General features: G+C 40.7%; 1 protein-coding gene across 2 annotated transcripts in view; it reads right to left on the bottom strand.

Annotated features, from left to right (window-relative positions):
- Window positions 1-21,640: 21,640 nt before the first annotated feature.
- LOC147632544 (uncharacterized) overlaps window positions 21,641-27,271 on the bottom strand; it is a 45,005-nt gene continuing 39,374 nt past the window's right edge. For both annotated transcript variants that reach the window (XM_086807315.1, XM_086807316.1), the window contains exons 4-6: window positions 23,183-23,269; window positions 22,591-22,658; window positions 21,641-22,496 (exon numbers count right to left, since the gene is read on the bottom strand). In XM_086807315.1, the coding sequence (XP_086663441.1) occupies window positions 22,415-22,496; window positions 22,591-22,658; window positions 23,183-23,269 (237 nt within the window). In that variant the 3' untranslated portion in view covers window positions 21,641-22,414. The remainder of the gene's footprint in view (window positions 22,497-22,590; window positions 22,659-23,182; window positions 23,270-27,271) is intronic.

Below are 27,271 nucleotides of genomic sequence, written 5' to 3'. Positions count from 1 at the left end.
TAAAATGATGCATTAAAGAATTTTTTTATTATAAAAGTGTTACTTTCATCAAAATTGATTTTTTACATAAATAGATGCATAAAAGGATTTTCTTTTATATAAAAGTGTTATTTCCATAGAAGTTGGATTTTATGCATAAATAGATGCATACAAAATTTTTATATCAAAATAAGAGTTCTCTTTAATCCTATGTTTAAATCCCATGAATATTGGTAAATGAATAAGTAAATATTATTCCTCATAGGAATTCATGATCATGAATGAAATTCAGTAAAGTAGTAATTGAAATATTACCCTTCGAGAAAGATAATTCAGGAGAACCTTTCTAGACTCAAACCCTGAATCAGACTATGACCAAGACATAACTCCTTCGTCAGTTTCAAGAAAAGATGATGTGACGAGTTCAGAAAAATTCACTCAAATCACCCACCGAATCTGAAATCAAGTTAAGACCCTTGATTCTGATCTAAGGATCAAGGTTACAGAATTCAGGAAATTCTATTGGAATTTTAGACCTGTGATCTAGAAGTATTAGGATACGGATTTAAGATATACCCATTGTATTCAAAAGAAAATCAAAACTGAAAACTTGCATAGAAACCCTGTTTTCTTAAAGGACTGTCTTACGCCAGAATGCTGGAGGGAGCATTGGTATATGTGTTTTTCTAAGGGAAGTTTGGTTGCAACAACAGCTAGGGCGAAGAGTGTTCACAGGACGGCTCACGCGGCAAAAACCTACCCAAGTCTTGACCAGCCTGGGTATGGTGAAAAATGGTGTGCTTCCGGTACGATGAGCGAGGGCCGACGAAGTGTTCCCTGAGTGACGTGCCAGGACACCTAAGGAGGATCCTGGAGGGTTCTGACCAGGTGATGTACGGGCTCACAGTGCTTAGGACACCCATGCGTATGTCGTGGAAGATATATATATGTATGATAACGAGAAAATTATTGTAATCTGTTTTACTGGATCTCGTTGCTGACCTGCTGGTGTCAAGGGAGAGTCCAAAGTGATACTGTTTTATGAGAAACAAGGATTGAATGGAAATTTTGAGTTATGACATCTGTAAAACCAATAATTGTTTATCAATGGATTGTTTTTAAAGTTTAAAGAGGAGTGTGTGCGTATATGTATTCTAAAGCAAAAGTTAAGAAAGGCATTCAATTATGGGTGGGTGAGTACTTGTCTAGTTCTACTAATTCCAGTGGTTGGGCGGTTGCTAACCCATGGGCCGGATGGGGTATGCTAGAATTAGTAGAGTTTTAATAATAAAATTGATTAATAGGAATACGCTTAGAACTCGAGTAGTTAAATAAAAGCTTGAAGACTTCTCTAATGAATAGATCAACGGCTGTGCCTGATTCAATTAGGAAAAAAGCATTGATTCCTTCAAGATAAGTCTGTAATAGTTTTTCTTCTATCTGGTTTAATCATATGAAGGTTAGTTCAGTATCTTGACCCCGTTAGAAAAATTCGTTAAGAAATTCAAAATGGTAGAATCGTCCCCGTTTTTTGGGCAAGGAAAATTTCCCCGGTTTTCGTTTTCAGAATGACCACCAGCATAGTCTCGTGCCCAGACATTCGAGGGCGAGGCCCTGAGTGGGAAACCTTGCCCCACGCAAAGGGGAGCTGCTTCCGCCTGCCAGCTACCAGGAATCCGGTGTGCGGAGGGGGCAGTGGGATCTCACATAGTAGTTGCAGGATTCCCATGTCGATTTTTGCCTTCTCTTGTGATTTGGTTAGGTTTCGGAGAGGTTTCTACTGCTTAGCCACAACAGGCCTTGATGTTGGAGGCATTACCGTTTCTCATGCTTCTGCTGCTTTCCTAACTTCACCACTTACTTTAGAGGTCAAAGTGATGCTTTCTTTGGGCTGAGGTAAGGATGGCTTTGCCTCTTGTAGTGATATACCCGCTATATTAGATAACAACACCGACAAAGGAGGCAAGAGATTTTCCCATGATCCTTGAATATGAGACCAAGTGTCTGGCTGCTTCTCCGCGCCACTATCACTGCTAGTAGCTTCAAAACCTTGTTTGCCTCTTGCATTTGGTCTTCTGCTCTGCTCGTCCTCCATCTGTCAAAATGATGGATTCTTTGACCTTTCCCTTTAGAGGGACTTCTTTTACCACCAGAACTGTGACTTCTTTGCAAAAGGTTGCCATATCCATAAGCATGCCTTTGGAACCTACCCTTTGATCTTCAGTCCTACGAAGAGGGCAGTGCTCTTCATGGCCCATCTCTTCCTCTCCAGCTGTTGGAAAGCTCTTTACCGCTGCCACTAAATGACTGTCCTTCACTACAGAAACCCATTCGAGGACCTCAAAAGCCACCTTCCTCTTTAGGAGGGTAATGGTAACCACCGCCACTATACGCAGAACCAAAAAGAGGAACTCGACTCTTTGGGATGGTCGTCGGTACTTCAGCTTCGACAGTTGGGGCGAAGTTTTCTTAGGGTAGCCCAGTGGTCCTTCTTCTCATGTGTGTTGTTCTTCTGGAAGTAGAGGTTGGTTTTTGGTGTCCCACCACTGTGGTGTGTCAGGGTCTTCGGAAGGTGCTAAGGTCACTATACCTGGGAACAGAGCGGGGGGTTTGCGAGAAAGAATGTCAAAGGTAGTTATAGCCAAAAGGTTGATGCTTGGAGCGAGAAGAGGTTCTACATGCAAACAGAGAGAGAGACAATAAATAACTAGAGGGTGCGAGGATTTAAATAAAGTTACCTGGTTTGATTGGCACACAATGATTTTGACAAGTCTTGATGGGGCTACATTACATCGCTCGATACTCAAGACCAATCTTTCATGATGGTTCGGAGAGGTGCCATCTCATCAAGGTGATAAATACCCAGATAGTAGGTTAGTGGTGCTGCCTCATCGACGAAGGGATTCGCTCACATTGGCACGTGGTAGGGTCGTAGTAGCGGTAGCTGTTGTGACAGGCTTTTGAAACCGTTCACCGTTGAACGTGTTGAGTAGGAAAGTTTCATTGTAGAATTTTTCTAATATCTAGAATGGTCCCATCCACTAGAGCTTCAGTTTTTCGGGATGTGGACCCATGTGAAATTAAAATAACAAAACCGGATCATCTTCGTTGAACATGCAGAACTTAGAGTGCTGATTGACCCACTTCTTTCTTCTTTTCTGGACGACTATGGTGACGAAGAAACTTTTGAGGCATTCTTCATCTAGCTCAAGGAGCTGATCTAGGCGATGTTGCAGGGACTCCTCCGGGCTTAATTTTTTTGCAATTACAATTCTGAGGCTCGGCACTAGGAATTCCATTGGTACGATTGCCTCTGTGACATATAGTAGTTTGAATGGGGTCATTCCGATCAAGACCTTATATGATGTGCGCGGAATGCCTATAAAGTTGAATACAACTTTTCATCCCAGTCAATGTGATTTTAATTGACTAACTTTGTAAGGATCTGTATGAGGATTTTGTTGTTCGACTCGACTTGACCACATTGGCTTGTGGATAATGCACTATGGAGCGTTTATGGATAGTGAGATGCTGGGTGACCAGTTCTCAGATGACATCATTGACAAAGTGCTTTCCTTGGCGACTAATCAGCTCGATTGGGCATCCGAAATGAGTGATTATCATCCCGTAGAGGAATTTAGCAGTTGATTTTGCTGTGTTATCCCAAAGAGCATGGGCTTCTACCCACTTGGTGCTCCACTTGGTGCTGTAATCTGTGGACTTGTGTGGCTGGTGAAGCGAGCTAGGGGCTTAAACAAGCCTATAAAGTCAAGGCCCCATTTCTGGAATGGTTATGGAGGTAGGATTGGGTTGTGCGGCATCCTGTCTCTATCGGTTGGCTGGCCGAGACGTTAACATATGTCACACTGCTTGGCCCATTCGTAGGCATCACTGAGTACAGTCGGCCACCAGAGACCTACTTGGAGGATTTTCCTCCTGGTGACTTCTTTGGCGAAGTGTCCTCCACTAGTTCCTTCATTAGATTCTCTGAGGATAGCTTCCTGTTCATGTGGTGGAATGCACCACGCCGGAGGATCTTATCAATCCCCTTCTTATATAACTCCCTGGCTATGACTTGGAAGTGCCGACTGTGTACCAAAATCCACTTCATCTCGTCTTTGGGAAGATTCTCCTTCAGCAGACCTATGGCAACAAATGTTAGCATTTAATCGTATACCAAGTGTTGTGAGTTGGGGTGACTGCTGCAGTTGTGAACAATTCGACATCCGATAGGTCATCTACTACTCCGCTTGAGGCTTCTCCTCCCGGACTCTAGCCGAGATAGATAATCCACTACTGTATGATTTGCACCTGGTGTGTGCACTATTGTGAACTCAAACTCCTCGAGTATTAGCATCCACCATGCTAGGTTGCCTGTTATAAATTTCTTCTTTCCACACCGGATAGTGATCATATATGTGTCCCAATACTGCTTTATCCATGCCTGCTGGAGCCAGGGTCTGCCGAGAAGCATCGTGTAAGCACCTTTGATGTCTTCCATCCGGAGTACTACTATCTGGAAATAAAATTCGGATACTTCAAGTGTTGTGAGATCGCAGATTAATCCGAGTGGCTGCACTTGCCGTTGATCTGCCATCTTGACAGGAGCGAATGGTGTAGGTTCCCATTTGCCCAACTCGAGCATACGGCATGTTGCATCTAGAACCACCATTTAGCAAAACTTCTGCAATATCCACTCTGGCCGACTTGACATGGATCATTAGGATGGCTTCATCATGGATAAGGGATTCCCTTGGTGGGGTATCTTCCTTCTAAATATTCAAGGCTTCCAATGGCTGTAAGGGTAGTGTCTTCTCTTCTTGAGGTTTCAAGCGACCATCAGCTACTCCTGGAAACTCGGTACTAAGGTTAGGAGCTGTTCCACGGAAATGTGAATCGACTGCTACTTTAGATCTTCCCATAGATCGGACGGTTGGGTTTCGGCTTCGGTGAGCCAACTTGGGTAAGCTACCCACCGGTGGTGTGCTTGTGCACATCCTTTTGGCCGTGGTGTCTCCGCACCTTGCTTTGGCCATTGCATCTCTACTGCAAGGATAGTTTGCCTTCCTCTTCCAGGTACATCTCCGGAACATTGAATTGTGATTCTTTTGTCAAGACAGATTTGCCTGAGCTTTTCCAGATCCTTTTTTCACAGTGCCTCTTTGGGCCTGCTGATTTTCCACCCAATCAGGCAGTTCCATCTAGATTTTATGTTATTCCTGCTAGGTTACCTCTTGGTGCTTCCCCTTCTTATCCGAGGTCGGTTTGGTCACCACATCTAGAGGCTTGGGTTGCATGGATCTTGTCACCGCCATGGCTGATGATTCGGTTTGCTATGTTGTCAACGGTCGGGCTACTCCTTGCTTATCCAGAGCTTGGATTTCTACACTGGATAATGAAGCCTGAGATCCTTTGACTTCTGCCCTATGCTTCCTCCAAATTTCATGAAGTAAGAATTGAGGATTTCTTTTGTTGGACGATTGGCTGCATCCAGCTGGGGCGGAGAAGCTTCTTGAACTTTGAAGCATAATCTTCCATGGTGAGGCTCTTTTAGTTCATCCTACACAGCTTATCCACAACACATGCACAAAGGTATTGTCTTCCTAAAGGAAGGCATCACAAATGGCATCATAGGTTGGAAAATTGTTGTACTCATATTGATTGAGCAACCCTGATATCGGCACCCTTGTGGAGTGTTGGGACAAATGCGACCTTTTTGAGGTGCTGGTCCATTGGGCCGGGTACATTCACACACCATGCGTTGTCAAATAGTAGGATGTGAGCATCCACATCCTCTGAGGATTTCTTAGAGAACATTGGGTTTGACAACTAGTTGACGTAGCATGTTGGAGTTTAGGAGGTGTGACTGTGGGGCTGGCGATGGTGGAGGGGGTATGAACAGTGGTGGAGGTGAGGTAGTAGGGGTGACTAGCTCTTCTTCTAATTGAGAGTCTAGTTGTTCTGGTTCAAAGGCAGTGAGGTACTCACATCAGGCTGGCAAACAGGAATCCTTGAGCTTGATAGTACGCCAAGTAGCGTCGTTCATGTGGTGCTGATATGAAAAATGGGTTTGAAAACAAGGAGAGTATATTCAAACACAACAACAATTAGGCAGGAAGCAAATTGACACTAACAAGAAGAAAAAAAAACATCGTGGTCGCCAAAGTGTTAGCAGGGGAATTGATCGCTTATCCTCCCAAGCAACCTGTTGAGATTTATCTAGTTATGCGTGTAGCCTACACTTGGTGGATATAAACACAACACGACAACAGATGCTGCCTTCAGGCTACAGTGATCACCTACTAAAAGAAGTACACAGACACGATGACTTAACATACAAACTTACACAACAATACATGGACGGAGATGAATATACAAAGATACAATCAAAAAAGAAACACATATACAAGATAGAGAAAACAGAAGAACAATCTTACTTTATTCCAAAGATGAAATATGATACAATTGGCAGCTAGCCTTGTAAAGCTTCGGATCCATCCTTTTATACTGCTTGCTTAAAGTATCCGTTTTGTTGGTACTGTGATTCCCTTGGTATTAACGTGCACCAACTAGTGTTAAGGAAGCGTTCTTGGCGATACTGACATGCAGGGCAGCTACATGTCAGTATCGCTCTCTGTGATTCCCTTGGTATTAACGTGCGGCAACTAGTGTTAAGGAAGCGCTGTTGGCGATGCTGACATGCAGGGCAGCTGCCCGGAAGCTATTGTGGCTCTAGCCCATGGCACAGACTGGCCAACGCCAAAACTATGTATTGCTACAAGGTGCATATGCTAATTGTAGCATTCAGCCATGATAATGTGAATCCCCATGCAAAGGATAAAGTGGAAAGGATGTAAGCTCTCTTGGAAACATGCAAGGAGAATGTCACGAAGTCTGAGGAGAAGATGACGCATTATGAAGATGTCAAGCTTATCCTCCTCAGCGTGGATAACATCCAAAATACATCACTAACTGCCATTTTTTATAAAAACCAAGCAAGTTATCACACTTCCTACAAAGTGCTGAGTTCTCTTTGATAAGGTGGCTGCTAATAAGGTCACTGACAATGGATACCTGCAAGGTGTATGAAAGAAATGCAAAGTATAGTGTAAAAATTTTACTCGTAAGAGATCGATGTCACTAAAGTGAAGCCCATAGATGCTTTCTTTGTGTATCTTCACACCCGTCTATAGTAGACTTGACAAAACTCCTCCATAATCTAATGATGAATAGTGCAAATCTAGTCCCCGAAGATGTTTGCAAAAAATTAAAAACCATGTGAACGTCCCTAAAACGCGCCCAAAAAATAAAAATCTAACCGATAAACTTCACCACAAAGTACTACACACTTCATGGTCCTCTTTTTTCTCCCAAAATGGCTCCTTGATCTAATTCAAGAAGACATGTGACTCAAGGTGACGCGTAGGCACCAGCATAGGAGCAAGGAGCATATGCTCTGATACCAAATGTTGGAAATAGGGTTGTAGGAATGCACACGCATGCACACACACACACACACAGTGGAGAAGCTCAAGGGAGCACACAATGAGATGATAGATAGATAATGAATGTTTATTATACAAAGAAGATAAGTATACCCCAAGATGGGTGTATACTAGCAAAAGGAAAAAAACCTCTTAAAGAGGGAAAAGTGCATCGGCGGGTCCTAGTGTGTTCACACACATCACTACCAAATATGGCTACAAACACAACCAATTTGGGACACAACGATGCCAAGAGACTCTAGAGGGAGTCAATGAAAAGAAGATCCCATGGTCTAAGTCCCTCAAAAAGGTAGTGCGCTTTTGGCTTGTGCAAATTTAGATGGGCCCTGTATGTGAGCCATGAGAGTATGCATGATATCCACCCAAATAATACAAATGAACTGAGTGCAATATGTCTAAGTATCATCCCATCATCTCTATGCATATAGCCCTCCAAATATACTAGGCCGTCATAATGCTAGAAATAATCTTCTAGGAAGTGTGTGACCTACCTTGGGGTGGTGCAAGTTGTAAGAGAGGAATATCATGTAATGTGCATCTGTGGACCACACATCTACATACCAAGATGGCAAGATCATGCTTCTCAACCTCATAGAAGATTTGTGAGCCAAATTGGGCTAGCTAAGCTATAGTTATAATGAGCAGAGTCATACAACTCTAGATCATCTAAGAGTCTCTACATCCCTGTACAATCTCAATAGCAACATGGCATCTAGGTCATACAAAATCTCGTTGAGAGTGTTGAGCAAGAGGATGACAATCTCCTTAGAGAATTCTTTTGCTTCCTTAAAATGGATGATTTTATCAAATATGCCTCTATCCTACATGGTTTTTTCTTTTTTCAAGAAAGAGACTTCTAGTAAGTATGACATATCTAGTACAAAATCACAGCCAAAGGTGGAAGCAAAAAAGGAAGAAAAAAAAAACCTCATCCTAGAATGGAGGGTAAACACAACCAATTTGGGGCATAGTGATGCCAAGAGAATCCAGAGGGAGTTGATTAGAAGAAGATCCCATGGTCCCGCTCCCTCATAAAGTCAGTGCACTTGACTTATGCATATCTGCATGAGACTTATATGTGAGCCATGAGAGTATGTATGATATCTACTCAAATAATACAAATGGACTAAGTGTAATATGTTTGAGTACCATCCATCACCTCTATGCATATAGGCCTCCAAATCTGCTAGGCCATAACACTGACAATAATCTCCTAGGAAGTGTGTAACCTACCTTGGGGTGGTGCAAAGTGTAAGATAGGAATATCGTGTAATTTGCATGCAAGCCACATATCTTCATACTAAGATGCAAGATCATGCTCCTCGACCTCATAGAAGATATGTGGGGGGGCAGATTGGGTTACCTAACCTATATAACCCTAGTTATAGAACTGCAAATCATCTAAGAGTCTTGTCTCTATGACATAAAATGATTTACATCAAAAATATCTCTTCACCGCCGCTGATTAATAAGCAAATCATATGTAGAGATGGGTAAAAGAAATGAGAGATCTGACCCTTCCTGTACGAGTAGTACCAAAGCCAATCCCAAAACTTCTGTTGGATCAATGGAGGAGTGATCATGCAATGTGGTCTTAGGGTAGGAATTTTTTGGATATGTTTGAGTAATAAGAGTCTTGATTCTGTATCTAAAGAAAGGAAAACTCTTTATTGGGTTAGAGGAATCTATTTGTTCCCATTCACCACGATCCCAATGAAGATATTTTATTGGACACCCACGATAAAGCCATAGATTCCAAGATCCACATGTCACAGACTCAGGGGAAGGATCAATAAACTAATGCTTCCCTGATTGGCCCACTACTACTCTAACAGGATGTAAAAGAGTACCATGAGTTGATTCCTCATCAATCATAGTACACCAATTTCTATCCTACCTAGATGGACTAAAATACATGATCTCCCTCTTGATCCAACAAGGCAAAGTCCCTACAAGATTTGAGTTTCAGTGTTATGAATCAAATCTTACACTAAAGGCTATAATCTTAGGCTAATGTTTTGACCAAGAGATTTATAAGCATAGTGGAGCGAGGTGATCAGCTACTACCATTTGAAAACACTGGTCTTATTACCTCCTAGTGCACCATTCTATTTGTAACTAAATGGCACCTGTTTGTAAATCCCTTCTTCCTAAGGCACACCATGTTAGCTCAGACATGTGGTAAGACCTAATTTTGACACCAAATGGTGGTTTCTGGAGGTCAGATAGTTAGTGTAACAAAGTGAATGGTCTCATATGAATAATGGGCCCAAGGCCAATGGACCATGCCCATGGACAATATTAATGATAGTGTGAAACAGATGGTCATGTATATATACTAACATAGGACGTTATTGGGGGCTAACTTTGATAATCACTTTCCTAATGGAAATTCCCCTTTCTTTTCCTAATCATAGGCTAATCTCTTTCATCTTTACTTAATCCATGTTTCCTACGCTAATGAGGCTAGCTACTTTCTTTCATTGGTATTAGAGTCCTTATTTTGATCCCTTTTTTTCCCTATTTCCTACCAATTGTCTTTATTTTTTGCATTTGCTTGATCAAGAAGATCGATATAGTGTTCTTAAGTGGTGTAAATTCCATTCCTATGGTTAATTCTTGAAGTTTTTTCGCTATATTGGGGACCAAATTTTGTGGGAGTTTCACCAAGTTTAAAAATTCATGACCAAATTTGGGGGAAGTTTTTACTAATCTTGATTAGTATTGCTAATCAAAACGTTTTCTCTCTTTCTTCCCTCTCTGTTTGATCTCTGAGAGCTATGAAGCTTCATTGTAGTTTGCCTATGCCTGGGGGTTTGATTAGGCAAGGCATGGGCTTCATTTCAAGCTCCTGACAAGCCATTTTTTGTGCACATTTTCTCCATGATGCCACTAGCAAGCTACACGTGCTGCTGGCATTTTTATAAGCTCCAAGTAAAGCCTATAGCATGGCAATCCCTTAAGTCTTGGGTAGCATGGTGTAAGGAATCATGTAAAAGCTTATTCCACACTCTATGCCACTCTTATGCGTGTTTTGTTGGCCGTGAAGATGCGCGTGTTTTTGCTTAATGTGGGAGATGAAGACTCATACATTGGCTTCTCAAATTCTTTGGAAACAGTCTCTAATGTGTAAGCAAGCTATTACTCTATTCAATGTTCTCATTTCTCAAGTTCTTGAATATTAGGGTTCTCATGAGAAATCATAGTTTCTATCATAAAATTTTGGAAAATTTCTTCAATAATCTCATTCTTCATGCTTGTCTCTACTCATGTATGAAATTAATTGTTGCTTAAGCATGAGATTTCATGGGATTCTTTCCTTTCTTGTATATCTTGAAATTCTTGAGAAATTAGGACTTTCTTCCGTCTTTTTAGGGATCAAGGGAATCAAGCATGATCATTAGTCTTCCCTTTTGCCATACATGCCATCATTGCATCAAAAAGGTGGGAAAACTAGGGTTTCTTCATAAAATAGGATTTTAGAATAAATGATTCAAAATCAGGGTTTATCTTGGGATCTTCTTGATTTCAAATACATAAACACATGCCCTTATATTCCTTTGATGATGTCATGCATTGTTTGTACCCTTGGAATGGCATATATCAAAGTTTTTAACTCATTGAGGTCATATTACTCTTCACCTTGAGGGTTTATTTCATGCATTTGTGCATTGAGCTATTTCCTTGAAGCTATTAAAGAATCAACAAGCAAGGGGATTCAAGACAACATACATCTATAAGTGCCTTAGATGTGAGTGATTCTTCTCATTGGCTTTGATTCATTGGTTCTCATACACATTTATAAACACCTTTCAATTCAAAATTTAGCTAGAATGTGTGTGAGGGTACCTTGTTGGCAATTGGAGGAGAGGCCAAGGGGAGCATGGCTTGAATTCACCGTGTCGTGAGTTCCATGGTAAAGCGGTACAATGAGGGATTAGATACTTGGTGCGAAAGACATGGCCCAAACTCTTGCTCTTGGACTTTAAACTTGAGAAAGGGGGTTGGAAGAGCTTGGCTAGGAGATCAGCAAGCTTTAACATGCTACATTGAATTGACATACTCTTTATTGGTGGGATTGCAAGTAATGATGATGCATTCTCATGTGAAAGAATTAACCATTGGCAAGGGAAATTTGCATTGGCAATTGGTAAGGGCAATTCGTATTGATTTGGCAAAGATTTGGATTGTTTTGGTTGCAAATTGAGGTGCAAAGAAAATTTCATTGTGTAGCCATTGGGTTGCATTTGATACATTGTGCATAGGATATTTAAGATTTGGTCCAAATTCCAAAGGAGATGCTGCCCAAATTTGCATAAAATCCCTGCATGGCAACAACCTAAAACCCTAATTCAGTTCATAACCAAAGGTGTTGATTTGAAAGGTGATACATATAGCTTGAAAGATTATACCAAGGGCTACAATTCAAACTATCAAGCACTCAATTCCGACAACAACTGCTTCTCCAAATGAAAAATCTTTTGCAAATAGGTCAACCAGTCCAAAACAACACTAAATATTGGAAAAGTGAGCATAGGGTGATGTTCCCCACACCCTAAGCTTCCCATCAAGCCTTTAACCTCACCAATCGGACACTTGAGCTATCCGCTATGCCCATTTCCCTACTGGATACCCTATTTCTCCATAAATTAAGGTTAATCAATTTCGACATCATAGTTGGATAGTACACTATTTTCCCATTCTGGCAAGCTAAGAAGCAGACTTTGTTTGCTTGGTCAAAGTTGCAAATTACTCATCGATTGACTTTTCAAAAAGGTCAAAACAAAGAGTACTTGTCAACAGTCAAAGTGATCATACACGGGGATTCTACACATCACTACCTCTCTATAGAGCTAAACAACTCGCAAATCGGAGTTTGGGATCAAATCTGATTAGAAATTGGTCATTTCCCATAATGGCGTCAAAGACCAGGGGGCACTTTCAAGGAAGTGGTTGAGCATGAGGGTTATGCTCCGGAAGCAAAGCTATGCAAGGAAAGATACTCAAGAGCTTGTGCAAACTAACATTGACTTGCATCAAGGGTCACATATACCACAAGGTTCCATTGAGACTCAAGGGGTTGTGCATGTGATCGAGAAGATGTATCTTGATCAAAAAAGCATTATGAGTCGATTGCTTGAGAAGATGCATTGGAATGAGCAAAATAATTTGCTAATGTTTGGAAAGATTATGGAGAGTTTGAACCAAAGACCTCAATCTAATACAAGTGATGGTCAAAGTGGAACAAATGTTCTGGGAATGCCTACCCTCATCTCTTAGTGGGCAATCTACAAGGAGTTCACTTCAGCCCAAGTATTTTATTGGAGACCATTACTTCCATGAAGGTTCTTCAAGTGAAGATGGTGATGCCAATGAGAAATGTCAAGATATGCATTGGTGGCTAAAAATGAACCAGTGGTGGATAACCATGAGGATGCAAGTATAGATGAGGTTAATGAAGAACAATTGCATGGTTCTCTTAATGACAATGATTATTGGAATAGTGATGCTTATGATCAGAATTTTCTTGTTGAAGAGGATGACTATTACAGTAATCTTTATGATGTTGACTCTCAAGAGGTCAATGTGTATTATGGTCATGAAGATGAGACAAGTGTTAAAGATCCATATGATGATAATGTGGATGATAGTGGGGATGCAAATGATTGTGATCCATATGAGGACATTTATGCAGAAGATGTTGTGGGTTATGATGCCTATGAGGACATCTATGGTGTTAGTCTAAATATAAATGTAGATGACTCATGGGAGGTCAATGATGGTAATTCATTAGATGGCCAAATACCTATGTTTCCAATGATGATGCTGATGACGCATATCCTTTTGACCCTGGCTTAAGTGTGAGGAAGAGCTTCATCAATTATGCTTTTCTTATCAGTATGGGTGGTTTGAATTCATTTCCATATGATCCGGGTGGATGCTATGCACACAATGGATATATGTACATTTATGCATTTTAACATGGGGTTACTTGATTTCTTTTTGACCCAGGTGGATCAAAGAGGAGTGAAGTGGAAGATGTAAAGAATGGAAGTGAATTTCCTTTTGATCCAAGTGGATCAAAGAAGTGTGAAGTTGCCTATGTGTGTTCATCATGACGAGGATAATATGGCTACCCTTTGCAAACATGTATAAACAACATCCTTCCTATGAGACTACCAAATCCTCAAGGACAACACCAAGTCTATGGTCAAAATACCATTGAACAAACTAGGACAATACTTTGAGATTGATGAGACTAATCCAACCCATTCCATCACCACCAAAGGAATCACAGTAATGATGGTGGCACGGTAGTGAGTTTAATCACCAAGAAGTGTTGGGAAAAGATGGGTAAACCTTGTCTTGAAGTGTCAAACATTGTTGCTATTAGAAAACTTTCCAAGCCTATGGGGATGCTACGAAATCTTAGGATCAAGGTGTTGAAACATTGGGTCATGATGTATTTATCCAAATAACGCGGCTCTTATGAGATGACCCTAAGAAGACCGTTTATGTGTGAAGCTAAAATGGTCCATGATTAGGCAAGGAACCATGTCTACTTACAATTCGATAATTCAATCCTTAGCATAGATCTTGTGACTTGTCACGTACATCCTATGGGGTAGTGGTGGACTTTTCTTCAAATACCACCATCAATTCTATTCCATTACAATATTGCTTCACATGGAAGAAGGACACTGATACAAGCCAGCGATCACCCTAATCAAAGGTCATAGATGAAGATGATAATTTAAATTGAATTCAAATGATGGCCATAGACACTTAGGAAAGGCGAGGATCAACATGGGTAACACCAAGATGGTGAGGAACTTCCCAAAGTTGTACCATTTTTTGCGAATGATGAGCGCCATTTACTTAGACAATCAGGGAATTAGGGAGTATAGTGAGCTTGAATCCACATAGAAAGAAGACTTAAATTCGTACACTTCTAACTCTTACACCTATAGGGTGAGGAGTATAGAAATGAGACATAAATAGAACCAAAGCAAACACGAGTGAGTGGAACCAAACCAAGAAAAATTGAGACAAGTGAAACAGAAATAGAAGTGGATGAAGGAGCTTCTCACCAAAGCAAAATAACACTGAAGAAACCCAAAAAAATGAAAGCATTATAAGATAAACACGCACATGAGGTTGCAAGAAACAACAACCATAGCCCAATGGCTACAATACATTAGTGCAGAAGACATTCATCAAAAATTTATAGATAATTGGGGGAGATAAGAGTTACAAAATGTCATGTATTGTAGACCACCCCCAACTGATATAGCCTAGGTGGAAGTCTCTAGCCAACCCAAACTTAGTCATTCAGCCCAAAGGAACCAAAACCATGCGTTAGCCCAAAAGGAACGAGAGATGGAGGCTAAGACTGTCAAAGTGGCTAAGGAGGAGGAGAAAGAACAAAAACCTTATGCCCAATACCGGAGCATTACAAATGATACACCATAGGGGAGTGTAAGCTAGTGTTTGACAATCCAAAACGAGGACTTGAGAGAGTGAGGAGAGAGGAGTCTATAATAGACCTACTGAAGTGAAGGAGGTAGACTTAGCAAAATTTAGTGAAGATTCTAAGCTAGTCTATGATAGACCTGCTTAAATGAAGTAGCTAGACTTGGCAAAATTTAGTGAATATTATAAGCCAATTTACATTGCTAAAGACCTCACCAAGGAAGAGGAGGTTGAGCTCGTTTCTCTCCTCAAGGACTTTAGGGATTGCTTTACGTGGACATACCATGACATGAAAGGAGTTCCCACAAAGGAGGTATAACACACCATCCCCATGATACCCAAGGCTAAACCAGTCCAACAACGACCCTATCCGATGAATCCCAAATATGCAAGCATTGTGAAAGACGAGATAAACAATTTCATCGAATGTGGATTCATCTATGAAATTGAACATTCAGACTGGGTGTCACCCATTGTGGTTGTTCCGAATAAGAATGTAAAATTATGAGTATGTGTCAATCTCAAAAAGGTCAATTATACAAGATCATTTCCCCTTTTCGTATTCAAAACATGTACTCAAACGAGTAGCTGGCAAGGAAGCATACAACTTCTTAGATGGGTATTCAGGATATAACCAAATTTCCATTGCTTTGGAGAATCAAGCTAAAACTACTTTTGATATTATAGGATACGGAGTTTATGCTTATAGAGTTATGCCATTTGGCCTAACCAATGCACCAGCCACATTCCAAAGACTTATGAATACCACTTTTAAGGAATTCTTAAGAAAGTTTCTTGAAGCTTTCTTGGATGATTTATGCATTCATTCATCTTGGAAAGAACACCTAGCATGCCTAAAAAGAGTGTTTGAAAGGTGTCGATTTCAGCGCATATCCTTAAGCCCTTACAAATGCTGATTTTGGGTGAAGCATGGAGTTATTTTTGGGCATATAGTGTCCAAAAATGGGATTTCCACTGATAAGAGAAAAATCAAGGTCATATTGGGAGTCACAATCGCCAATAAACTACAAGGGAGTCCAAAGATTCATGGGCCATGTCGACTACTACCGTCGGTTTATTCTTTTCTATGTAGAGATAGCTCGTTCTTTGTACAAACTATTGGTTATATTCATATAGACCGAGGAGTGTCCACAAATTTATGACATGCTGAAGCAAGCTTGGCAAGTGCTCCAATTTTTCGAGCACCTGACTGGGATGCCATCTTCCATGTGCACATTGATGCCTCAAACTTTGCAATTAGATGCATCCTAGCACAACCAAGAGAACACAAGTTGGACTATTCTATTAGTTTTACAAGTTGGCAACTAGATGAGGCTTAAATAAATTATACTAGCACTGAGTGTGAAGGGTTAAAAATGATTTGTACTATAAAGACATTTTGACATTACCTTCTTGCAAACAAATTTGTATTTTATGTTGATCATCAAGCCTTGTTGTATCTTGTGAACGAACCGTGTTCCACAAAAAGAATCACTAGGTGGTTGCTGAGTCTTCTTGAATGTGACTTTACAATGGCTGTGAGGCCTGGCAAGAAACATGTCATGGTTGGCTGATCATTTATATCACATACCTAATCGTGAAGCGCCAAATGGAGTTGATGATGATTTACCAAATGCTACACTATTCAAAGTAGAGGCTATTCAAAGTGGAGCGAGAAAATCATTAACTTTTTAGCTAAGGGTTTTCCATAAGGAAAGGAATTGAGGAAAGATTTAGTAAGGTTGCTAAAAGAGAGTGATCCTTACTAACTAATTGCCATAAGTCTTTATAGAAGAGGTAAGGATAATATTCTTAGATGTTTCCCACAAGAGGATGAATATCTCATGATCCTAGAACAAACACACCAGGGGGTAGCAGGTGGACATTTTGTGACGAAGATCACTGGGTCTGCCAAGAAAATACTCCAATCAGGGTACTAGTGGCCCACACTTTTTAAGGACTGCACACTATTTATAAAAGGTTGTGATGAGTACCAACGTTGTGCCAAGCCATAGAAGAAGGACATGATGCCATTGCATCTTGTTAGAGTCAACTAGCCTTTTGAAAAATGGGGCTTAGATTTCATTGTCCCTATTAGTCCTGCTGCACACGTGGCGGCACACAAGCATACTTCATCATTGTTGCCATAGATTATGTAACTAAATGGGCTGAAGCAAGAGCTTCATGAAACAAATTAGCTTTATGGGCCTATCACGTATCATATAAAGTTATTTGATTGCATGCCCTTTAAGATGGTGCATAGACTTGAGGCAGTAATGTCTTGGGAGTTCATGATCCCCAACTTAAGAGTAGCTATAATTGAAAAGCTTGATGGTAATGAATTGTTTGTCACTCGCTTGGCCCCAAAGTACTACAAAGGCTGCATGCACCATACCACCCTTGCCATAAACATACTAGGGACATGGTAGGGAAAAGCCTGGTTCATGGTATATAACCGCATTGCTAGAGTCCTTCAACTGGTGCATGGACAATTGGTAATTCTACCATTCTTTTTGACAACCCAATCTTGTTAGCACAACCACTAAACGCTCAAAAATGACAAGCCTCGACATAAAAAAGCCCCTTAACTTTCTCTCAACCAAAGTGATAAAATGTCAAAGAAAATATAAATAAGAGTCAAAGAACGCACAATATTGGATCTTTCACATGAAGGAGAATATACATGGACACACCTACAACCCTTACAATCCATGCACGATCCCTACATCACTCATAAGGGTTGTGTGCGTAGTACAAGCACATCTTGCATACATAGGCAACTCAGAATAGCTAGCACCTACACCAAGCCTCATCAGCAGCTATCTAAGTACATCTCTGCATGGGTGGGTATGGTGTGGGTGAAAGTCTAATCCATGGTATGACCCATCACTTGGATCCTCTTTGATTATGCAATCTTTGATTATGCAGGAAGATGCAAAGATCTACATAGAAAACTACTATAGTCTCCAATAGACCATTTGCTACTTCTTTGTCCAACTTTATCATCACAACAAAAGAACCCCACCACCAAAGATGCAACATGCAAATGAAGAAGCCCAATCTCTAGTGCCACCTTCAGATATGGAAATCTTACCTTAATGAGCCAAACAATTTTGGACCACCATTAATCATTGCCAATCAAATGAAGGTGGCCTTGGCGCATGAATTTGTAAAGCAAAGCATCGTCCCTCTTTCTTTGTATGCGCCGAAACAGCTCACACACCCAAATATGAGGCCTTGTATCAAGCAGTTTTTATACCATAACTACACCATATGCAGCCTTGACATGCTTCCTAACTCAAGGGCCAACCAAACTCTATCTCCAATAGGTCCCAAAGCATGTGGATTGATCTTTTCACAGATTACATATTTGACCATCCACATCTCTCTGGAATTGATAGCATCTACACCACCCAAGCTTGGAGACCCAAGTAGGTAGTCTCAATTGGGAAGGGGGTATGTTAACCACTTCCTTGGTTAACATGGTTTCACCTATCCAACCTAATGTAAGGTATTTGTCCATCTTACCTCCAGGTAATAGAAGCCTATTTTTTGTAAGACAACATTGAACTTTATGAAGCAACCATACCTTGACCTTAATGCCAAATAGGGAAGTCAAAAATTTTGTCTACATACTAGCTTAAGGCTAGAACTAGTGGCCATGGACTTTTTTTAATTTTTATTAGGCCTAGTGTGAAAGGTAGCCATTTGTTTGTAAGTCAATTTTTGAAATTGAGTAATACACATTCATTCCGTTATAATACAATATTTTTGAACTCTCTTTCTTCTCCCTACCCTCTTGCTTGTCTATGGAATCTTGCCTGCTTAATGGATGCATGAGAATCTCTCTAGATTGTAGAATCTCTCTTGTATGAGCTTCTCCTCTCTACCCACCTCGTGTGATAAATCCATAGTGTAGCCCAATGTGCTTCTCACCTCCATCAAGGTGGGTGAAGCTCTACCTCCATACCCCATAGCCATGGAAGTATTCTAGCGTGACGAGAGTGAGGATGCGATAGAGGACCTAGCACACCCACATCGGGAAATTGCATTTGCACAGCTCTACGACAAAGCACTAACCGACACTTTTACAATGTAGGCTAAGGTAATCTCTTATCTTTAACAATGAGTGTATCAACTCTCTCTCTCTCTCTCTCTCTCTCTCTCTCTCTCCAACCATCCTCATTTTGTTTGTCTTTGTGTTGGATCGGACTTGCTAGAAATAAGAGCTCTTTTTTAGCATAACTATGAATTTGTGGGAGAAAAGGAGCCATCGAGGGATGATACAATGAATTAAATGTTTCAATCTGTTAAAGAACAAGGAAATATATTGAAGGAGACTAAGATGAAGGATTTCCAAAAACACCAACATAGTTAACATAGCACAATCTTTTTAAAGAAGCATCGACATATCTTTGTCTAGTTAATATTATAGACACTTAAAGCTCAATAATGTTTATATTAGAAATTCATGAAGTTAAATGTTAATAGGTTAGACATTGTCGCTTACACAAGTACACAAGTTATGAGAGCTCGATATCAATGAAGGTTTTTTCAAGTAAGACATGATATGACATAACATGTGCATGTCCATCATAGTGATCCTATACATAAAGCTCTCCTTTGATAGATTTCCAATGGGAGTCTATGTCCTAAATATTCCATGGATTAAGCCTATGTGACCTCAAGGACCAAAATAGGCTACATGTTCTACCTTGTGCCTTATTAATAGAATTCTATCGATCCCATCTGTTGTGTTTGTTTGAAGGCTTCAAGCATAGGTTACTTTTATATGTGTTATATTGACTTACTAGCAAGCAGCTATGCATGAAGAAAGCTAATGCTTGTCTTTGGTTAATATAGTTTACTTTTATCTTGTATATTCACACAATGTTTACCTTGTATTAAATAATGCCATTGACGTGGCATTATTTAATACAAGACCTTAGGTAATCTACCTAAGGTTGGGTGATACTAGCCTCCTCCCACTGCCACCGCCTTTACCTCTACCTCCCCTTCCTCCTACCTAGGATGAAGACAACCTCTACTCCTATGGGCTCGACACCCCTTTCGTGCAAAAACAAACTCCTCATCCACCTCCTCGTCTGCAAGAGAGAGAGTGTGTCTACCTAAAGAGTAGAGTGTTTACATAGAGAAGAAATGGGAAGATCAAGAGAGAGAAAGAGGATCGTTGTTCTTTGATGTGTGTGTGTGTGTGTGTGTGTGTGTGTGTGAGAGAGAGAGAGAGAGATTATCTCTTGCAACCCCTTGCGATATCATAGCAACACACTATCTCTATCTCTTGCAAACGAGGACAAATTATTTCAAACAATAGATCGAAGGTGGAGAGAGAGAGAGAGAGATGAAGGCTGAGAGAAAAATAAAAATGGGAGAAAAATAGCAAAGGCTATGGAAAAGGAAACATGTCAAAATATTTTTTTAAAGATTCGAATAGAAAGATTTTGACCTTAATTAAGCATTCTTTTCTTAATATAACGTTCATTATCAAAAAAAAAACATTTTGCACACATAATTATGTGTGTAAACTTACACTAGCAAGCCCAAAAAAAAAAAAAGGGTGGGTGCAAGAGAAAATATGTGCTCTACACAAGAGGTCAACGAATACACACACCCACACACACACACACACACACTCTCTCTCTCTCTCTCTCTCTCTCTCAGACTCCCTGTGTCTCTTGTGTGCTTACACCGGTGGGACGACCTATCTCAAAAGCCAAGCAAAATGGAGTGGGCATCATCAAGAGCTCCATATTCTGGAACGTACGCGAACCCCAACAGAAGAAGGTATGCTTATAAAGCAAGGATTTGCATGCTTGCTTTATACAATTAAGCAATTAATAATAATGGTTATCATATGCTGATGATGGTGGTGACACCATTTTCAAACAGTGTCCAAGGAAGACGATTTTTTTCTGGCTTTTTCTTCTCTTTGAGACGGTTTTCCCAACCGCCTGTAAGCAATGGACGCAAAAACAACTCACCTTATAGAGGTGCCAACCCTCCATCCACATGAAAAGTGTGATCGTATTATACATAAATAATTTATGCACATATACATGTACTAATTGTGTGTTTACATGTATGTGTATGTACACTTTTGCTACACATTACTAGAATATGTATTATATATATAAATAATTTATACAAATATGCATGTACTAATTGCATGAATGCTTATGTACACTTTTGCTACACATTACCAGAATCCGCAAACTACAAAGCTCTGAAATCAATTCGTTGAAAAAACCCCACTCGCAGAACATAAAAACCACAGATTACACTGTATATGTATTCTTCCGCCGAAGGACACATTCCTTGGTCTTTCAATTTGGAGAGGAAATGTGCCAACTCTACACACACATGTACACATACTAATTGTGTGTTCAGAAGAAAAAAGTGTGCACTGTTGTTACCCATTAATGGAATCCACAGATACAAAGCTCTAAATACGATGAAATGAAACGACACTTGCACATTGCAAAAATTGAGAATACACACCATTGACCTCAATTCGTTGACTTCGCATTTCTAGTCCTTACTGTACAAGCATAGTAAAGGCCACTTCTCTTGTTTAGCATTTCACTTAAGTACAATTGTTAGGACAATTTGGCTATCACAAAGCAATATAATTGCTCTCACTCACTCTCTCGCACTTGCACTCATTTGTTCAGATACTTTGATATTGCACATTACAACATCGATTAAAGGACAATATTTATAATCTTACTTTGTAAGACCAAAAGCAGCTTGTGTTCAAGCTAAGCACCATATGGATTCTCAAAATAGGTGCATTCAAAAAACGCACAAAACTCTAAAATAAGGTAGCATCAATTTATATGAACTGTACTACAACTACAAACAAGCCCACCAAGGTTATAATGCCCACAGGCTCTTGTTGGGGCTCTTGACCGAGTGGTTAGCCCTACCCAAAAGGTCATAAGCTCCATCTAAGGCTCTTGCTCGAATGATTAGCTCATGGCCCATCTTACCCAAAAGGTTATGAGTTCAAACCCTCACATCTGTAAAAAAGAAATCTGGTGCTATAATAGTGGGAGCTAGCAGGACCCTGTGGATTCTGATATTGCAGAGCTGCAGGGATTTCATCTAGAAGCTTGCTGCCAACTCCCAAGAAACTTAAAATAAATTTTATTCACCTTCAGCCTTTTGACATCTATTCAAAACCAGCAACTCACGACATGTGGATTTCTGGACATGAGCTCAATTTTGTACCTATTAGTGCAGATTTTATCTATTCTGTTCTGCTTTGACCAATGTATCCCTCTTCTTACAGTCTTGGCTGTGATCTTTGGGGCATGTTTATTGCCTTGAAAGGCTGTCTGATATCTCTGTATAAGAGATCAAGCTTCCCCGAAAGTGTGTATGAACAGTGTTTAAAATGGTCTTCATACTGTTTACTCAAACCTGAATCCTGGTTTTCAAATTGTGCATCCCGCACGGGTTGGAGGCCAATATCGTAGCACAGACCTCCCAAGTATGTTCTTCACAGGCAAAGGTCCCCTGGCATGACGATAAAAAGGGCTTGTAAGTTCATAAACTTGCTTCATCAATCCCTTAGTACAAACAATGTTCTTGCTGCTTACTCCCATATTACCATATGTGAGAATCATTACTATTGTTGCGATTGTCTCCCATGACAAACACGTAACCTTTGGGCACAAGCTGCAGCATTTACCCAGGGTGTTAATATCTTGATACTCACAGGTTATTTTGTTACTAGAGTCTACTAAAACTCATCCAAAGACCACATACATATTGCCAGTAAGGAGCAGAGTTATGGAAACAGGGAAATGGAATAGACATTTATGAGTGGGAGAAACAGGAAAATGCCACATCAGCTAGGAAAATGCAAAATAAGAGGGAGGGAGAAGTAGAGAAACACATGGAGATGTAAGAAAATTGGAGGGAGACTGGCTGAAAAGAGATTGGTGAGAACAGGGAACAAAAAGAGAAGCTAATATCGAACTGACAGTGGGGTTTTGCAAGAAACGTCAGGAAATGGCACCGACAACTGCAGGGAGGAGGGTTGTTAAACAGCCACCCAAAAATCCCTTGTTTGTGCCGTTTCCCAAAACTATGATGAGGAGAAAACCACAAAATCCATGAATAGAATTTAGACAACCAGAACAAAACTTTGAAAACATCTGGTATGAAACTAAGTGGTGTGAATGGAGCAAGAATCATACGATTGCACTCATGTCATAAGTCGGTGGCTCTGCAATGAAGTCTTCTTCTCTCACAATACCATTTACGACAAGCTTCCCATTTTCTACCTGGAACAAAATTAAGATTATGAAGTTAAAATCCAAACATGGTTGTAAGTAGTTATTTTTAAGAATTCAAAAATTGTGAATGGTCACATGTTGACATAATGGTGCATTCAGTACTCATAACACCTTTTCAGATGGCCATTGTGAAACCGCTAACTTATGTGGAAGCAAATTAATGATGGTCAATGCTAAGCAACAAAGATTAACGCTAGTCACACGCACAATGATGACAGAGAGCAATAGAGAGAACGAGAAGAGAGAGACTGTTTTCCTAACCTACTCCTATATTGAAGCAATGAGTATTTACGATGATTGGCAAAGATCCAAATCAGATCTTAAGCCTTGAATGATGTGCATGAACTTATGCAATGCATAAACTAATGCTTACGGCTCTCCTCTACATTGATGAAAACCTATGATATGGAGGTGTACTTGCTGATCCAAATGTCACATTGCATGTCCTTGGTCTTGGCTCTGCATCCCCTATCTCTAAATGCATGAAAAATGACCCTTGTTGTGACCGCTCCCTACAGGAGGCCTACAAATCGGAAGACAATATACACATATTTAGAACACTTAATTTAACTGTTATTAAGCAATGGAAACAACATCAGCAACACAAATACGGAAATACTTAAAATACAAATGACACCAGCACTGGGGCCGGAAAGGGCTACCACCCCCCCCCCTCAATACTTTTTGTACTTCTTGGAGTATTTATATTTGTACAAGTGTCACAGGCCTGACATGCCAGATTTCTCCACAAGGGAGTGAAAACAACCAAAAAAAACTGGTTCAAGTTGATGAAGAGGTGTTGGTCGGAGTAGCCCCAAATATCAGGCTCATTCCCACCTTCACTAGGTCGACACCTGCCTTTCATTGGTCTTCCGAGACCGTGCACCAACAGGCACGCCCGTACTAACACAAGCCAAGGGGTACATCGCGGAGGAAGCATGACCTGGTTCTGCCCAATGAGCTTTGCTCCTAAATTCCCTGGTGAGTCAAACCTTCACTGGCTCTCAGAAGCTTTGAGAGCGCGGTTAACAACAACACACAAGAAAATATACTGACCACACCAGGAAGAACATTCCTGAGCATGGTCAGCGTATACATGCTTTGCTCCTGCACTACACAACTTAAAGAATTCTTTGAATTTAAATTAACAAATTTCAGAATTACACAAATGAGAAAATATAAGGACACTTGGTACAGTGAGTACAATCCAAGTACAACAGGTACAATTTGTAACGGGTACAATCAGGCACATCAGGTACAGCCAGATAGTATTCAAGTTCTGTACTTGCAACAGGTACAGCAAGTACATTAAATGCTTCACACGTGTGCAAGTACAACTAGTACTGTACTTGCAACCAGTACAACAGATACATTAAATGCTTCACACGTGTGCAGGTACAACCAGCCAGGTACTATGCAGGTACAGTAGGTATATTAGATGCTCCACACGTGTGCAAGTACAACCAGCCAAGTGCTATTCAGATTTTGCAGCAGGTACATCAGGTGCTGTACTTGCAGATTTAGTACATGGGCAGCAAGTACAGGCTGGTTCACAGCAGGCAGGTAGAGTTTTCAGCAGCCTTACAGCACACGTGTGCAAGTGGGAGGCAGGTACAGCAGGTACTTCAGCCATACAGCACACAGGTAGCCTGTTCCATTCAGGTGGGCAGCAGGCGAGTACAAAAATGGAGTAGAATACAAGGCGATGGAGAGAAAAATTCAGCCACCACCCACGTGGGGCATAAAATATTAATATTTCATGCAATACTTTTTTTGAAGGTTATAAAGCCTTAAGACCAATTTAATACTATGGACACCATCAAAAGAAAATGTTCAGTCTCTTTTTAAAATGTGTGTGAACACATTAGCTTATAAACATTAAAGTTAACCATAGTTTATGGATTTTACCTTTTAAAAAGGCCAAAATGAAAATACTTACCACCTGTTCACACACCACACCACCAAGTCAGCAAACAGCATTCCACGGTACACTGGGAGCGTCCCCGTCCAATGTACTGGCACGGCATAATAGGCAAACACACGCAAACAAGTCATGCAAAAACAAATTTATGCATGCAGGCATAAATGCATGTATACAAATAATGGACAAAATCTCCCTTCCATGAAACTTATACAAGAGGTTCCTGTTGGGCAAAAAACTGGTGCGACAAATATAAATAAATATGTCCTGGTCTTCCTATGGAGTGACAGTCCCATAGGAAAGACACCATCCTGGCCATACACGAGTGGCACCAACAGGCTTCCGTCCATACAGCACGAAGCAAATCACACACGGGTGACACGAAATTGGTTCCCGTCCATGTGACGCAGCACTGGTCGCACACGGGTGGCACTGATCTGGCGCCCGTCCATGTGACACCATAAAACTGGCCCTTTCACATGGGACACTGGCCTGGCCCCATGTGAACATGGCACAAATCTAGCTGCTCTATGGAGTGACAGTCCCATAGAAGTGGCTCCACAAATGGAGATGGACCAAATGGTGACATCCCCCCGGGCTTCTAAACAGTTAACCTCAACTGAAAAGCTTCAAGATATGCCTGTAGAAGCTGAGGGTCGTCAGCAAAATAATCCTCATCTACACACTTTGCATCAATTGGTAAATAATTTTTAAATTTCAAAAGGTATCTCCTAGAAAGCTTCCCATGTGGTAACTTTCTGTCCTTGTGAAATACAATCTGCTCTGGCTGAAGGATCTCCTCAAGCTCATCAACTTCTGGCGGATCTTCTATGACAAGCTCCTCTGTATCTGGCCCCACATACTTCCGCAAAAGACTCACATGAAAAGCATTGTGAATCTTCCAATGGCTGGGTAAAGCAAGCCTGAAGGACACTTCATTGATCTTGTCAGTCACTTTGAAGAGTCCATAATATCGAGTAGAAAGCTTTGGATATGATCCCTCTCGTCCTGGCCTCTTCCGAAGCCTAGCTTTCTCAAATTTCAACAATACCCAATCACCTTCCTTGACTTGCATGTCTCTTCTATGCTTGTCAGCAACCCTTTTTCGCTTATCTTGTGACCTTGCAATGGCTGTCCGCACCTAAGCAAAGGCTGCATCCAAGTCACGCACATACTCATCAGCTGCAAAAATCTCATCCTTTGTACGAAGGATGGGTGGCAAGATCACTCTGCTATAAATAATCTCAAACGGGGCCTTTCCCGTGGAGGCATGAACTGTGTTGTTGAAGGCAAACTCTACAATTGGAAGATACTTCTTCCATGCGTCTTTTGATCTGCCACATAACACTTCAACAAATCCAACACGGCTGAATTTTCAGCTTCACTTTGGCCATCCGTTTGGGGATGATAAGATGATGAAAACTCAAGTTTAGTGCCCATGTTATGAAATAAAGCCCTCCGGAAGAGGCTCGTCGTCCTGGGATCTCTATCCCCAACAATGAACTTAGACATACCATGATGCTTAAAGATGTTAGCAAGAAAAAGCTTCACCATATGATCAACTTTAATGGTTTTCTTGACAGGCAAGAAGTGAGCTTGCTTGCTAAACTTGTCCACAATGGTCCAAATAGCATCATTCCCATGCTGGGATCGAGGCAAGTCCATAATAAAGTCCATAGTAATACTTTCCCATGGCTGCAAGAGAATAGGCAATGGCTAAAGCAAACCTGGAGGCTTTTGCCTGTCAAATTTCACCTTTTGGCAAGTAAGACATGCACGTACATATGCCTCAATGTCTTTACGCATGCTTGGCCAAAAGAAATATATCTCAATCATGCCTGTAGAAGGCATGATATCTCTATGACCAGCATAAGGTGGAGCGTGGCATTCCTCCATAACCTTTGGAGGCATATCCTTTACCACACATAAGCAGTTATCCTTCGTAAGATAACCCTCTTTGATCACATAAGAGGCATGTGAGTGACCAGCCATCAAATCAATTCATATATGGCAAAAATCAGCATGCAAATGATACAAATCTCGCATGGCAGATAAGTCCCCATGAGAGG

This window comes from Cibotium barometz, chromosome 13 (genome assembly GCF_041138505.1).
Source record: "Cibotium barometz isolate CiBa-2024 chromosome 13, ASM4113850v1, whole genome shotgun sequence".
In the NCBI taxonomy this organism is placed as follows: domain Eukaryota; kingdom Viridiplantae; phylum Streptophyta; class Polypodiopsida; order Cyatheales; family Cibotiaceae; genus Cibotium; species Cibotium barometz.
The sequence above is the reverse complement of the archived record's forward strand: the minus strand, read 5'-3'. Positions and strand labels throughout refer to the sequence as shown.